At 44.1% G+C, this 15,760-nt stretch overlaps 1 protein-coding gene and 1 non-coding gene across 27 annotated transcripts in view; one reads left to right on the top strand and one right to left on the bottom strand.

The window, feature by feature from the left end:
- LOC121323149 (CLIP-associating protein 1-like) overlaps positions 1–15,760 on the bottom strand; it is a 98,143-nt gene that overhangs the window by 60,276 nt on the left and 22,107 nt on the right. For 22 of the 26 annotated variants that reach the window (XM_041263982.1, XM_041263992.1, XM_041263997.1 and 19 more), the window contains exons 3-8: positions 11,477–11,555; positions 10,587–10,690; positions 9,539–9,630; positions 6,804–6,879; positions 5,667–5,764; positions 4,557–4,621 (exon numbers count right to left, since the gene is read on the bottom strand). In XM_041263982.1, the coding sequence (XP_041119916.1) occupies positions 4,557–4,621; positions 5,667–5,764; positions 6,804–6,879; positions 9,539–9,630; positions 10,587–10,690; positions 11,477–11,555 (514 nt within the window). Of the gene's footprint in view, positions 1–3,096; positions 3,249–3,474; positions 3,554–4,556; positions 4,622–5,666; positions 5,765–6,803; positions 6,880–9,538; positions 9,631–10,586; positions 10,691–11,302; positions 11,439–11,476; positions 11,556–15,760 lie in introns of those variants that run through there. The other 4 variants (XM_041264001.1, XM_041264006.1, XM_041264008.1 and 1 more) reach the window with 4 other exon arrangements.
- LOC121323727 lies at positions 12,131–12,257 on the top strand. Its single transcript, XR_005951169.1, has one exon. It is a non-coding gene; the product is annotated as a U4atac minor spliceosomal RNA (small nuclear RNA).

Genomic DNA, 15,760 nt, shown 5'->3' with positions numbered 1-15,760 from the left:
TCATTTGGGGCCCTGCCAGCATGCAAACCCTTGCCAGCTGTAACTTAACAGCGCATCTGTGGGCCTGTGTGGCAGCCAACACTGTACTGGTTTGCATGCAAGGCCCAGTTTGAGCAGCTATGTAACCAGATAGCCAGACTGAATTTGCTGTTTATCAGCACAGCAGAGCGACGCTGGGCTTTTTCCATTTACAAAACACAAAAGAAAAAGTATTACAGGACAGAAAAACATGCTCATAAAAACAAGAACAACAATCAATTCTACAGAACGGGAGCAAGCGCTATCCCAGGCCAAGCCTCCAGCACCATGTTCCCAACCTCTGATTGGTTAAACAGCATCACATGACTGTGCGTGCGTGTGTGTGTGTGTGCGTGCGTGCGTGCGTGTGTGTGTGTGTGTGTATATATAGCATATAGCACAGCTTGCATACTAATGAGCCGCTTCACACTGAATAAATCACTACTCGCCACTACATTCTAAATTCCACGACAAGCTGACATTTCATTAGTTTTTAGTTACAAAAATGAGTGACATTCCGCCTACTTCCTTTAATATATTTGGAGATGAAAACAGATAACTGGTACAACACCAACTTGCTGAGTGAAGACAGCAGCCCATCTGAAAAACATAAATAAATAAAACATCACCAGCAACTGTCAGAGTGGACTCAACAGCAGATGAGGAACAGCTAAATGAAAAAGAAAACGAAGAATGAAAACCTCAAAAAAACGACAGCATGGGCTGTTAATGTTCTTAAAGACTGGCTTAAAAGAAAAAAATATGGACATTGATTTTAAGGAAATAAGTCAAAAAAATTCTACATTAAATGGGATTTTAGCCAGTGCAAGAAGTTCAACTAGCGACCAGTATTCAGTCTCCAGTTTTATAACGCTGAGAGCTGGACTAAATAGATATTTTAAATTGCAGAAGTGTTAGACAGAGAATTTAAAACCAGCAATAATGTACTCCTGTCAGTCATGAAAACTTTTAGAAAAGCAGGTAGACAAACCCAGACACCACCCCCCCTCCCCCGAATTACCGGCCTGGATTTGAAGTGCCCCTGTCACCGCGGTCAGATTGGTATGCAAAGTCTGCTTCAATCTTAAACTTAAGCTGGCACGACATGGACACGAGGGTGTTCAACAACTAACAAAAACATCTTTTGAGATCCGAAAGGATGAAAACGGACTTGAACGTGGCCTCGTTATATGCGAGGCACACCTAAACTCACCTCAAGATCCGGCTTCAGCCTCCGTAGCAGCTGTCCTGCCTTCCTCAGTGTTATTTGAAACTGCCCAGACCATCAGCTTCATTAGCTTGTGTTCAGTCCTCTAGTTTCAAGATGCCACTTTCGATGCATAAATTCACGATAAACAGAGACGTGCAATGTGTTTTTAATAAGTGATCAATAAATTGAACTAAATTAATGTGGGACTGTATAACACTGCAGATGTATACACAATCTAAGTTTCTGGTTTTGTCTTAATTTAAAATGTGTTTTAATTACTTTAATTCCCCCAAATGACAGGTATAAACCACTTTGGGCTGTGTGGTTCCGATGACATACACCACTTCTGGGGTAGTTATAAAAGGACCTTGGGTTACGCCTCGGGACTTATCACCACCCCAGGCATGGCATATATCATAGGAACCACACGGCCCATCGTGGTTTATACCTACCACACACATACCCCCCCACCGTTTTGTTTTTTTCTCTTCCTGGCGAGGACTGTGTGTACCACTCCTAATACAAATAACAAAAGCCTTCCCATCGCAAAACGAAACTCAACACTGCACTGGAACAGGGTGCACTTCCCCAGTATTCAGAACCCCCTAAAGGGATCTATTCATAATTTCAAGGTCACATGGCCAGCAGGCTATTCAGGACACACAAAGAACACCTTAATGGACTTGTCTGGAAAGCGAACAAAAGCTGCATTCAGACTGTGTTTCTGTTTCAAGCACGTCCTTGGGAACATACGCTCCAGCCAAAACAACACAAACAAAGCACATTTCACTAATAACATTTGTTTTCAAAGAGGATGTCAAAAATGGAAAGCAATAATTCTATCTTCATCTTATCGAGAAGAAGGCAGCCCTTGAGCTACTGTAACACATTTAAAACGGTTCTAATGAGCAAATCAAACGGAAATCATATACAATTAAGAAATACTCATGGTCTGAGATTATAGTCTTCAATGGACCACTCTGCTTTCTAACTACTGTAACTATATATAGGTAACCTAACAGTTTTCTCTTGATCTACGGTGGTCAGGCTGCTGATGCATTCTGGCCCAATCCTGACACTGACACAATCCTGCTCAACGCACGCGTCAGCCTGGTTGAATTGGTGCAGAAACGTGCACCACACACAGGGCTGCCTCAGGGGTTACCTATCACTAAACACTCTGCCCAGAATGCACTGTTCTTTAAAGAGAAACAGGAACGCCACTCTCCTCATTAGGATCAGCCAGTGATGAGGACAACACCATAGGCTCTGCCTCATGTAAACAATATTCACAAGCAGAGACACGGTAAAGAAAACAGGCTTTAAATACCACTACAGCTTATGCTCATGTTCACCCCATTTCAATAATTCATGCAAAGCTGTCTTCAAAAAGGCACAGGATATTTAGAAGAGCAATTTGGGAATACTCTACATCAATATTAGTAATACTGAACCTAAACAATCATTTTATTATTACTGTATATGAACACAATTCATTTCTCACCATTTTTTATTAAATCCCAACAAAGCGCTAAACACAGCTTTAAACGTCATTAAGAATACAGCACTGCATTACACCAATATCACAAAAAGCAGTACATGCCTATTTTCAGACTATGCAAAGCATCCTTCCAATGAAACTGTAATGAAGCTGGTATTTTAATATTCTTGGAAGCAATACAAAAAAGCAACACATTATGAAAGCGTGAATGAGATTCTTCAGCATACCAATACAAAATCATCCACTGATCGATTAGAGAAACTGTCATCGTTTTGTAAGACAGTTGTAAGGGACACACATCCCTGAGTCCCGATTACCTTTCCCCCTTTTAAATAAAATAAAAATGCCATCCAGTTTGGAATCTTACCTTCTCCAGCAGTCATAGCGATTCCTTCTCCTCAGACACACACACACAGACAGCTATGCAAGGAGCCCTAGATTCATCTCTGTTAGAATCGCCACCCTTCCAACTAGTCTTGTGACCTCGCAGACAACAACTGCCACCCTTCTCCAAAATAAAAGCCTGCAGCTCCCTCCTGCTTCTCACAGCCCACCTCCCTCTAGTATAATATCTATGTCTCAGCTTCAGCCTTGAGTTTACAAGACAGCTGACATTCCTTCCATGGTAATGAGGCACAGCAGACTGCAGCAGTGAGCTTTTCTGTTTATACGTTTGCGTGTCTAATAAACGCAGAGTTACACACAGAGGCAAACAGATGAATGGTTTTTTTTTTGTTTTAAATACCGGTATTTCTTTTTTGAATCCCGCACCTATCATCCGTAACGGAACCTGGAGTTTCCACGTCCATTTCCACAGGAAAGCACCCAGCACTGCAGAAGAAGCACGCCTTAACAATGAGTTGAAATGACCAAACGCCCCAATATGAAAAGTTAAATCAGGCAGCAATCGTGTGCATTAAAACAGGCTCTGAACAGCACACAGGTCCTTTTTGACAACTGCACCGCCCCCCTGCCACCCTCTCACAGCTGCGGTGCTCAGCTGTTACACTTTTAACGAAAACCACAAATTCAGAAGGATTCAAAATCAATTTTCCAATGCAATCGCTTGTGCCAGTCACCATGACATTCTGAAGGATGTTTTCAAGCGCAACATAGGGAGGGCATTTTGCCTAATTTAGCAGATGGCGTGAAGTTCTTTAAACATTTATAAATTGCCATTTGGGCAAGTGGGAAAAAAAAAAAAAAAAAAAAAAAGAACCCATAACTACTGTAGTTCAAACACCAGTTTATGTATAGTAGAGGTTTCAGGAGTAAGATGATATATACCTCTGTCAATCCTTATAACAGAACAGCAGGTGCCCTGATACTGAGACCACAGTTTGCAATGACTGGATTGTTCTCATTCTAATGCATTTCATCAAACAGCTTTGTCCCGGACGTGTCCCGGATGTGTGCCACACAACACGCGCTGGACTATTCCCGCACAGCGAGCATTGGACGTGTCCTGGACCTGACCCGCACAGCGAGCGCTGGACGTGTCCTGGACGTGTCCCGCACAGCGAGCGCTGGATGTACTACATTTTGCATGCAGGGTTCATTAAGGTCTCGCTTCCAGCGTTGGTCTTGCTATTGTATCCTGAAGGCTGCATTCAACCAGACAGGTCTGGAGTGATAATTACAGAAACAAAACCACAAACTGTCCATTAATAAAAACAGGAATGGCTTTACTAAAAGGGAATGTACACACGCTTCAGCCTCAGAAAGATACTGATCAAACAAATCAGAAAGCTATCTTAACAGATTCAGTACCTCAAACTCCTTCATACTTGCCCTTAAATCCAAAGTAAATATTGCTTCATGACTCACCTGAAGACTGCATCATGTTCCCAGACTTTTGCACTTCATCGAATTTTGCAAAAATTACATTCAATCTGTTGGGGAGAAAAACAGAAAAAAAGTAACATTTGCATTTATTCCTGAATCCAAAAGTACTGAGAAAACACATATCAAATTATATAACAAGATTAACACTTTTAGCCAGACCAATTCACAGGAAAAAAAAAAAATAAAAATAAACTGTTTATACCAACCTGATCTTACCAGCAGGCAAACACAAGTCAAAGAAAGGCACCTTGAATAAGCAGTCACCTGTCTTAAAGAACCTCTCCCTCTCCCTCTCACACACACACACACACACACACAAACACACTTCCTGATACCAAAGTCACACCCCAGCCAGCCTGATACAGCAGACTTACTCAAAGAGCCCTGGGAAACGCAGCCTGATAAAAGCAGACTTACTCAGAGCCCTGGGAAACACAGCCTTACTCAAAGAGAGACGATGCCATTCATCTCGCTACTGCTCTCTGCGCTGTCACTCTGCAGTTACTGCTCAGGATTACAGACCCATACCCACTACAGGGCTCAGGCAATTGGAAATCATGTATTTCTCAGCGTTACCCACCACCTCTGGCAGAATCTATTAACAGGTGGCTTTAAAAAAGACTCAGAAGACAATACAGAATAACACGTCACATCATCTATTGTAATAATGTCATCACCCTCCGACCTCCTCATTAGACATTACAGACAGGCCCTAACCCTGTGTACAGTCCTACTGGCTGGAGAAGAGACTGTGGCAGCTTATTCCTGCAACGTGAAACTATCACTGCATGCTATGGAGGCTCTGGGTTCAAATTCCACCCTAGTGAGAGGAGTTCGGTTTGATCAGCAAACTCATTCTACAACAATTCAGCATTCTTCTGTACCTTCAATGCACATGCATTATCTATTCTGTAGATACACACATGCACATTTCCAGTCTCTTAGGATAATGTGACTGTCAGAAGGCACCTGCCTCCATGTTATAATAGACTGGACCACTTAAAACCCCTTCTTTTAGGTTTCAAAACCAAGAAGCTGTTTGCTAAAAATAAAGGCACAAAGTTAATCTTTGTATGAAGTATTAATACGCACCTTGATTGGGGTAATCCCTTTTTACTGAGATCTGAGCGCACCCTCTCCCCTACATGTCTGTAAATTTCTACAAGGCAGTTCATTGCTCCGTCGCGAACCTGGCAAAAACAACACAAACACTCAAGTCAGTGATAAATGGAATCAAGCAACCTAACTGTAATAATATAAGTAGCCAAAAGAGGGCACTGTTTAACTACATTTAAGACTTTCAGGCATTTTTTTATTTTTTTTCCCCATTGCAGAACACAAAGAGTTCAGTACTGCATGTGGATTAACAAAGTAAGATGAAAACTAAAAGGGGATGCTTTTATATTTGATTACAGAGGGTAAGAACCCTGTGCTTGGAAGAGTGATATTGGGCACGTCCTCACAATGGGGAGTTTCCATGTGGTCTAACTGCACTTGAGACAAAGTGCTCAAGCTCAATGAAATGGCCCGATACATTGCGGGTTTATTTTCAGCCACAAAAAGAGCGGGGCTGCTCCGTGTTACTGAACAGAGAGCGGGGCTGCTCCGTGTTACTGAACAGAGAGCGGGGCTGCTCCGTGTTACTGAACAGAGAGCGGGGCTGCTGAACAGAGAGCGGGGCTGCTCCGTGTTACTGAACAGAGAGCGGGGCTGCTCCGTGTTACTGAACAGAGAGCGGGGCTGCTCCGTGTTACTGAACAGAGAGCGGGGCTGCTCCGTGCTACTGAACAGAGAGCGGGGCTGCTCCGTGCTACTGAACAGAGAGCGGGGCTGCTCCGTGCTACTGAACAGAGAGCGGGGCTGCTCCGTGCTACTGAACAGAGAGCGGGGCTGCTCCGTGCTACTGAACAGAGAGCGGGGCTGCTCCGTGTTACTGAACAGAGAGCGGGGCTGCTCCGTGTTACTGAACAGAGAGCGGGGCTGCTCCGTGCTACTGAACAGAGAGCGGGGCTGCTCCGTGTACTGAACAGAGAGCGGGGCTGCTCCGTGTTACTGAACAGAGAGCGGGGCTGCTCCGTGTTACTGAACAGAGAGCGGGGCTGCTCCGTGCTTGTCAGTAAACAATACCAATGCAGATAGTTTCCATTGGCCCTGTGTACACATTTAACTGGTAAGTTATTTAAAATATATTTTAAAAAAAACTAAAATACATTATAATCAACAACTTACCTGGCTAGTTGGATCGCTTAATAAATTACATATGTGTGGTACAATTTTGCTTAGTGTTAAACCTTGAGCTCCATATCTGTAAAACAAAATAAAAAAAACAGCTTGAGTAGATTCTGCAGAATATCAGCGGCACTGAAGCTCACAGTGTAACACTGGACAGAGAGCAGGGCTCAGTGTAATACTGGACAGAGAGCAGGGCTCGGTGTAATACTGGACAGAGAGCGGGGCTCAGTGTAATACTGGACAGAGAGCAGGGCTCGGTGTAATACTGGACAGAGAGCAGGGCTCAGTGTAATACTGGACAGAGAGCAGGGCTCAGTGTAATACTGGACAGAGAGCAGGGCTCAGTGTAATACTGGACAGAGAGCAGGGCTCAGTGTAATACTGGACAGAGAGCAGGGCTCAGTGTAATACTGGACAGCAGGGCGCAGTGTAATACTGGACAGCAGGGCGCAGTGTAATACTGGACAGCAGGGCGCAGTGTAATACTGGACAGAGAGCAGGGCGCAGTGTAATACTGGACAGAGAGCGGGGCGCAGTGTAATACTGGACAGCAGGGCTCAGTGTAATACTGGACAGAGAGTGTAATACTGGACAGGGGCGCAGTGTAATACTGGACAGAGAGCAGGGCTCAGTGTAATACTGGACAGAGAGCAGGGCTCAGTGTAATACTGGACAGAGAGCAGGGCTCAGTGTAATACTGGACAGAGAGCAGGGCGCAGTGTAATACTGGACAGCAGGGCTCAGTGTAATACTGGACAGCAGGGCGCAGTGTAATACTGGACAGCAGGGCGGTGTAATACTCAGTGTAATACTGGACAGCAGGGCGCAGTGTAATACTGGACAGAGAGCAGGGCTCAGTGTAATACTGGACAGCAGGGCTCAGTGTAATACTGGACAGAGAGCAGGGCTCAGTGTAATACTGGACAGAGAGCAGGGCTCAGTGTAATACTGGACAGAGAGCAGGGCTCAGTGTAATACTGGACAGAGAGCGGGGCTCAGTGTAATACTGGACAGAGAGCAGGGCTCAGTGTAATACTGGACAGAGCGGGGCTCAGTGTAATACTGGACAGAGAGCAGGGCTCAGTGTAATACTGGACAGAGAGGGGCTCAGTGTAATACTGGACAGAGAGCTGGACAGGGGCTCAGTGTAATACTGGACAGAGAGTGTAATACGGGGCTCAGTGTAATACTGGACAGAGAGCAGGGCTCAGTGTAATACTGGACAGAGAGCAGGGCTCAGTGTAATACTGGACAGCAGGGCTCAGTGTAATACTGGACAGAGAGCAGGGCTCAGTGTAATACTGGACAGCAGCGGGGCTCAGTGTAATACTGGACAGAGAGGGCTCAGTGTAATACTGGACAGAGAGCGGGGCAGGGCAGAGAGCAGGGCTCAGTGTAATACTGGACAGAGGGCTCAGTGTAATACTGGACAGGGGCTCAGTGTAATACTGGACAGCAGGGCGCAGTGTAATACTGGACAGCAGGGCGCAGTGTAATACTGGACAGAGAGGGGGCGCAGTGTAATACTGGACAGCAGGGCAGCAGTGTAATACTGGACAGAGGGCGCAGTGTAATACTGGACAGCAGTGTGTAATACTGGACAGAGAGCAGCAGGGCTCAGTGTAATACTGGACAGAGAGCAGGGCTCAGTGTAATACTGGACAGAGAGCAGGGCTCAGTGTAATACTGGACAGAGAGCGGGGCTCAGTGTAATACTGGACAGAGAGCAGGGCTCAGTGTAATACTGGACAGAGAGCAGGGCTCAGTGTAATACTGGACAGAGAGCAGGACAGCTCAGTGTAATACTGGACAGAGAGTGGGGCTCAGTGTAATACTGGACAGAGAGGGGCTCAGTGTAATACTGGACAGAGAGCAGGGCTCAGTGTAATACTGGACAGAGCGGGGCTCAGTGTAATACTGGACAGCAGGGCTCAGTGTAATACTGCACAGAGAGCAGGGGCTCAGTGTAATACTGGACAGAGAGCAGGGCTCAGTGTAATACTGGACAGAGAGCAGGGCTCAGTGTAATACTGGACAGAGAGCAGGGCTCAGTGTAATACTGGACAGCAGGGCTCACTGTAATACTGCATAGAGAGTGAGGCTCAGTGTAATACTGGACAGAGAGCAGGGCTCAGTGTAATACTGGACAGAGAGGCTCAGTGTAATACTGGACAGAGAGCAGGGCTCAGTGTAATACTGGACAGAGAGCAGGGCTCAGTGTAATACTGGACAGAGAGCAGGGCTCAGTGTAATACTGGACAGAGAGCAGGGCTCAGTGTAATACTGGACAGAGAGCAGGGCTCAGTGTAATACTGGACAGAGAGCAGGGCTCAGTGTAATACTGGACAGAGAGCAGGGCTCAGTGTAATACTGGACAGAGAGCAGGGCTCAGTGTAATACTGGACAGAGAGCAGGGCTCAGTGTAATACTGGACAGAGAGCAGGGCTCAGTGTAATACTGGACAGAGAGCAGGGCTCAGTGTAATACTGGACAGAGAGCAGGGCTCAGTGTAATACTGGACAGAGAGCAGGGCTCAGTGTAATACTGGACAGAGAGCAGGGCTCAGTGTAACACTGGACAGAGAGCAGGGCTCAGTGTAACACTGGACAGAGAGCAGGGCTCAGTGTAATACTGGACAGCGCTGACTTTCCCATGGTTGACAGTACAAGCTATTCTGCATCCCTGTAAAAGAATGCCTAGACCAGTCTGCACTGGGACGGGACTCTACTTACATTTTTAAAGTTGCAATAAGACAGAGGCAGACTCCCTCTCTGGTCCTGTTGTTCTTGTGTTTGAACCCTCCCAGCATTCGGTCCCAAACATACTGCAGGCACAGTGAAAACAAAATGCACATCGCAGTAAAGAGACAGCAGGGACTTTACACACCATTCCCTTTCATGTAGCTCATTCAACCAGCTTCGAGACACTGCATCTCTCTCTCCAAAATGATCTATTTATTTTTATATATTTATTATTATATATATATATATATATATATATATATATATACACACACAGTACCAGTCAAATGTTTGAGTACACCTGCTTGAAACCAGGTTTTTCATGATTATCTATGCTTTTAACTGTATAAACTTGTCTATAAACACTTAATATTTCAATATTACATGATACATGTATTTATATAAGCTGATAATCATAAGTGAATTGCATTCAAAAATTTAACTTTTAAATGAAAACGTACATCTTCTATCTTTGTTAGATGTCTCTGAGTTAACTAGCATGTTACCTAATTAACCTTTTGTCACCAATTATTGTTAACAGGTGAGGGTCCATGATTACTATAAATATAGGTAGCATAGGCACAAGTTTGTCATTCCTGAATGTAAGGGAGCAGAAAATGGCAAAACATGCTCAGTTAAGCAAATGATTTCAGTTATAAATTAATCTCCTGTTTATTTTTTCCTACAGTTAAATTGTTTAATCGTTTAATGAAAAATAAACTCTGAATGCTACTTATTCATTGACTTGCACATGCTGTGCTGAGTATAACTGCGTGTGTGTGTGTGTGTGTGTGTGTGTGTGTGTGTGTGTGTGTGCGTGTGTGTGATACAGACACACACAGTAACAGAACAGCTAACTAAGCCAGTGCAGCATCACACCTGGGTTATTGAAAGGGGACATGGCAGGATAGTGCTGGCTGCCTGTAGCAACACATGGTCACAGTGTCAGAACGACTGAGGGTGTGGCACTAGGAAGTGCAATACTAATGCAGTCTGGAATCATCACTGCTTGCACTGCACAGCACTGTACGGCACTTGCCTGTGGGTTAGCAGCTTGCTCCATGATCTTTAGCAGCAGAGTTTGATCCTGGTCTCGAACTTGATCCTTAGCGTCGCCTAGCCTGTCAATTAAACTTGGCAGGACTGCAAGACATTAAAACAACAACAGCAATCCCCATTAGAAGGCGTGTTCTCTAACAGCACTCTGACAGCTACATGAAGAACGAAGCTTTGTGACGAGAAGGGGCGTGTGTAAAGCAGCTCATGTTAAAGGTGATCAGGGTTATACAGCAGTGGCTGATCATACTGCAAGTTAAAGGTAGCAGTGCATTTAAAAATAAATGGATTGCGTGAACACTGTACATTAATATCATGTATGTGCATTCAGTGAAGACGTGTGGCTCTTACCTGTGTTGATCTAGGTTCTAAAGATCACATGCATTCAGTGAAGACGTGTGGCTCTTACCTGTACTGATCTAGGGTCTATAGATCACATGCATTCAGTGAAGACGTGTGGCTCTTACCTGTGCTGATCTAGGGTCTACAGATCACATGCATTCAGTGAAGATGTGTGGCTCTTACCTGTGCTGATCTAGGGTCTGAAGATCACATGCATTCAGTGAAGACGTGTGGCTCTTACCTGTGCTGATCTGGGGTCTGAAGATCACATGCATTCAGTGAAGACGTGTGGCTCTTACCTGTGCTGATCTAGGGTCTATAGATCACATGCATTCAGTGAAGATGTGTGGCTCTTACCTGTGCTGATCTGGGGTCTAAAGATCACATGCATTCAGTGAAGACGTGTGGCTCTTACCTGTGCTGATCTGGGGTCTGAAGATCACATGCATTCAGTGAAGACGTGTGGCTCTTACCTGTGCTGATCTGGGCTCTATAGATCACATGCATTCAGTGAAGACGTGTGGCTCTTACCTGTGCTGATCTGGGGTCTAAAGCGCTCTTGTAATCGCACGATTAAGGCAGATAAAATGTCCATACCCAGCAAAGCCACCTGGAAAACAGAAGAAACTCAATAAATACACTGAAAAACTACCGAATTACAGAAGCTTTTAGCACTGAAAACAAATGTGTTCTAATTCTGCAGTAAAACAACATCTAATTAACATCAACAGTTCTCATTTTACAGCTTAAGTGAGTAAATGTTTTTTTTAAACCTTACAAATCTTACAACAAAATCAATGGATTTTAAGATTACTTTCAAAGCTACACTATATTAAAATACATGTTAAAATGGAAATAAATACAGAAAATCTACACTGATAATACAGCACTTGTTTCATATGCAACACAGTTGTGTTTTGATTCATCCAAGATCACCTCTCCAGCAGAAGCATGTATTCACGTTAATGTTGCAAAGGATTATGGGTACTGTATTTTTGTACAAAAACCAGTAAAAATCATAATATTCTGAGCTTGCATTCAAAGAAATGTGAATTTATAACAAATACATACACTGAACTGTACAAAATGACAAAGACTAGACAGATAACTGACAGTGATTTACCCACCATAAGTGGTTAGTGGATCCCTTTCTGTCTCTATCAATGTGCCGCTGCTTCAAAGCTAGCTTCCCTTGTCTTGGGGTTGTGTGGCTATTCAATAAACATGTAGTGAGAGAAGCCCTGCTAACACCATGCCAACACATTTGCATCACCGGAGCACTAGTTTGGGCTGTGGTGTAATTTTTGGAACAGTTTTACTATTGTTTATTGAATAAAAAAATACTGGACTGAATTACCTACACTGTTGCAGCAGTGCCACCTAGTGTTTTACATCAGTCCTGTGTTAAATCCAATGTACTTGATACTTTCCTGTACAAGTTATTGTGCAACTATGTCAATTTCTGGAACACGTGATAGAACGCTTAGCCACCCCTCTATATTATTATTTTTTTAATCCAGCCTGACAAGCCAGAATCTTTCATATGCAGTACATTATGCTGCCAGATAGGGAAAAAATAGTCTTCTGTACAAGAAATACAATCTAGCCACATAAATAAAAGTATAAAAAAGAAAGTATAACAAACTTTATGATGATAAAACAAAGTTTATCAGTAAAGACCCATTACACCTAAAATAGAGGCTTGCCAAAGCTGCAGTCTGGACCTACAAGGACCCTGCAAAAAAACAAAGCTGCAGTCCGGACCCACAAGGATCAATACAACAAAGCTGCAGTCCGGACCCACAAGAATCAATACAACAAAGATGCAGTCCGGACCCACAAGAATCAATAAAACAAAGCTGCAGTCCGGACCCACAAGGATCAATACAACAAAGCTGCAGTCCGGACCCACAAGGATCAATACAACAAAGCTGCAGTCCGGACCCACAAGGATCAATACAACAAAGCTGCAGTCCGGACCCACAAGAATCAATAAAACAAAGCTGCAGTCCGGACCCACAAGAATCAATACAACGAAGCTGCAGTCCGGACCCACAAGAATCAATAAAACAAAGCTGCAGTCCGGACCCACAAGGATCAATACAACAAAGCTGCAGTCCGGACCCACAAGGATCAATACAACAAAGCTGCAGTCCGGACCCACAAGGATCAATACAACAAAGCTGCAGTCCGGACCCACAAGGATCAATACAACAAAGCTGCAGTCCGGACCCACAAGAATCAATAAAACAAAGCTGCAGTCCGGACCCACAAGAATCAATACAACAAAGCTGCAGTCCGGACCCACAAGGACCCTGCACACATTTTCTGGGAACTCGGTTGCCATTTTCTGTACTTGTAATCAATGACTCCATTAAAACACACAGATCTTCCAGACTTGGTTGTCTGCCAGATCACCACAAGTTAGCCTGCGTGCAGCAGTCTCCCCAGCTCCCCCCAGCCTTGCAGGATCTGTTTGCACAGCTCCAAGCCTTCCTCCTCGCTTTCTTCAATGCACGCCCCGTCACTTCCACTACTGGAACAGGCAGCACTGCTCATCTGCATTACATTTCCTTTTCAACAAAGCAGAGACAGGGACCCTTCATCTTGACATCTTTCTAGCAGCATGCTCTTCGCAATCTGGAAATGACTCGTCTGCTGACTCTGCCCACTGTTTACTGTGCTTTTGTGCTGTTTTCCATCTTGCCGTGCTAAATCTGCACAACTGTGTGAAGCAGACATGTACTGCAGTTCTCTGGTTGTGTATTAAACCCTATTTTGTCTCTTTGAATTAAAGCTACCGTGTCCCACACTCTTGTTCAATGTATAACTGTATGTAATTCATTCACTAATGCCTGTTTACTGCAGTCTAACTTTCTGCATTTTATCATATAGCAGACCAGGTCATTCTCGCTGTAAGACACAAGATGTACTGGTACATTATTTGGAAAATTGTGCTTTTCTTTTGGATATTCCAGGTGGGAGTTGTTTGTTTATTGTTCCCAACCTTACCCTTGCAACTTTAAAAACACACTTGAAATGCACCTGTATCAGGTGTGTTTGAATGACGACAGCAATATGTCATTGCAGTTCAAAGAAACAGTGTGTTCAGCATGTACACCAACACACCCAAACTGCCAAATTAACTGAAATACAGCCGATCACATGGTGAGCATGTGCTGCAAAAACAAGGATGCACAGGGGTGGAAACAAGGCTCCCATTGCACAGCAGTTTGATCCAATCCTGGTTTTGCTAAGAGTTTAATAAGACACATCTGGGCTAATCAAGCTTGTATTAAAATCTGGAATGGGTGACACTGCTATGCAATAGGAGTCTTACTGCCATCCCTGATGTACTGTAGAGGCTACAGAAAATAGGAGGCACGTTTTTACAGAGAGAGTTGTGAGGGTCTGGAATCAACTCCCCAGTAATAATGTTGAAGCTGACACCCTGGGATCCTTCAAGAAGCTGCTTGATGAGATTCTGGGATCAATAAGCTACTAACAACCAAACGAGCAAGACGGACCGAATGGCCTCCTCTCGTTTGTAAACTTTCTTATGTTCTTATGTTCTTACAGTATTAGTGTTAAATACACCACCTCTGTGTATAATGGTTCTTTCTGCAGCATTTTGTAATTCTGAAGTTTTAAACTGTAATAGCAGTGGCAATGGATTTGAGCCAGTTTGAAACTAGAGATCAGGTGCCTGGTTCCATCTGAGTCTCTCCCACCAAGTTTCAGGCTGTTCTGTGAAACCTCACATCTCACTTCAGTTCCTGTGTGATGCTGTTGGCGGTAATGTACCACCTGGTGAAGACGATATGGACCCTCGATGGCAGAGTACAAGAGTGGCTATAAAAATGCTGCCTTGCTAAAACTCAAAGTTTATTTTCTGACGTACTCCCCTGAATTGGACAAGGCTGTATAATAACACAGCCCCTGGCTGAAATGTCAGTAACGTTCCCATCCTGAAGCACACACAGCAGACCATATTCTTAAGCCTGTTCTGTTTCAATCTTCTTACAGGTGTGAAACTTGCTCTTTGCAAACTGCAGGGATCCGACCAACAACAACACTGGACTGGCCATGTGGAAAGTTTGCTGCAGCTAAAAACTGAAATATTTAAAAACATTCCCTAAAATACAAGTGATGGGATTGATAGGACTGTCTTTCATTCCTTATGGCTACACCTTTACTGACCAATGCAAGTCTCTCGAGACAAAACACTGCAGTACTGTAGCTGGTCACTGGACTGGCTGTGCTAAAGAAAACTGAAACAAAAAGAAGGAAAATACCAGCTCTCGTTACGACCCAAAACCTGCTAGAAACTTCAAAAGTGGACACTGATGCTAGAAAGGGTCTGGTACAGCAAGTGCTGTTCCTTCTTTATTCTCTGGAGAAGCTCCTCGTTTCTGTGCAGCCCCGCTGTTCACCTCAAAGCATCTGACCATTTTAAAATCACTTCACACTGGACCTCTCTAACCAAACCCTTGCTGACCTTTTAACAAAGAAAGAGCCGAGAGATATGAACAGAAAGCACAGCAAGCCTCTGGAGGGCACTTTACCATCTACACAGGTTTTTTTTTTTTAAGCTCCCCGCCTGTTTATTTAGCAGCCATTCATGTTTGTCTAACTGCAATGCAGGATCCCGCACATGCACACACGCACGCAGTAATTATCCAAACTAGAAGGAAACAGCCATTGCATATTAAAGAAACAGCACTTTGTGTGCGTTCGAACGGTAAAACAGGATGCCACGGTGTTGACAGACACCCTTGCATAACAGAAATCGGGGCAGATCTGTCATTGATTGTT

The sequence above is a fragment of the Polyodon spathula genome, chromosome 11 (genome assembly GCF_017654505.1).
Source record: "Polyodon spathula isolate WHYD16114869_AA chromosome 11, ASM1765450v1, whole genome shotgun sequence".
Lineage (NCBI taxonomy): Eukaryota > Metazoa > Chordata > Actinopteri > Acipenseriformes > Polyodontidae > Polyodon > Polyodon spathula.
Note: the sequence above shows the minus strand (reverse complement) of the source record. Positions and strands in the feature narration are given on the sequence as shown.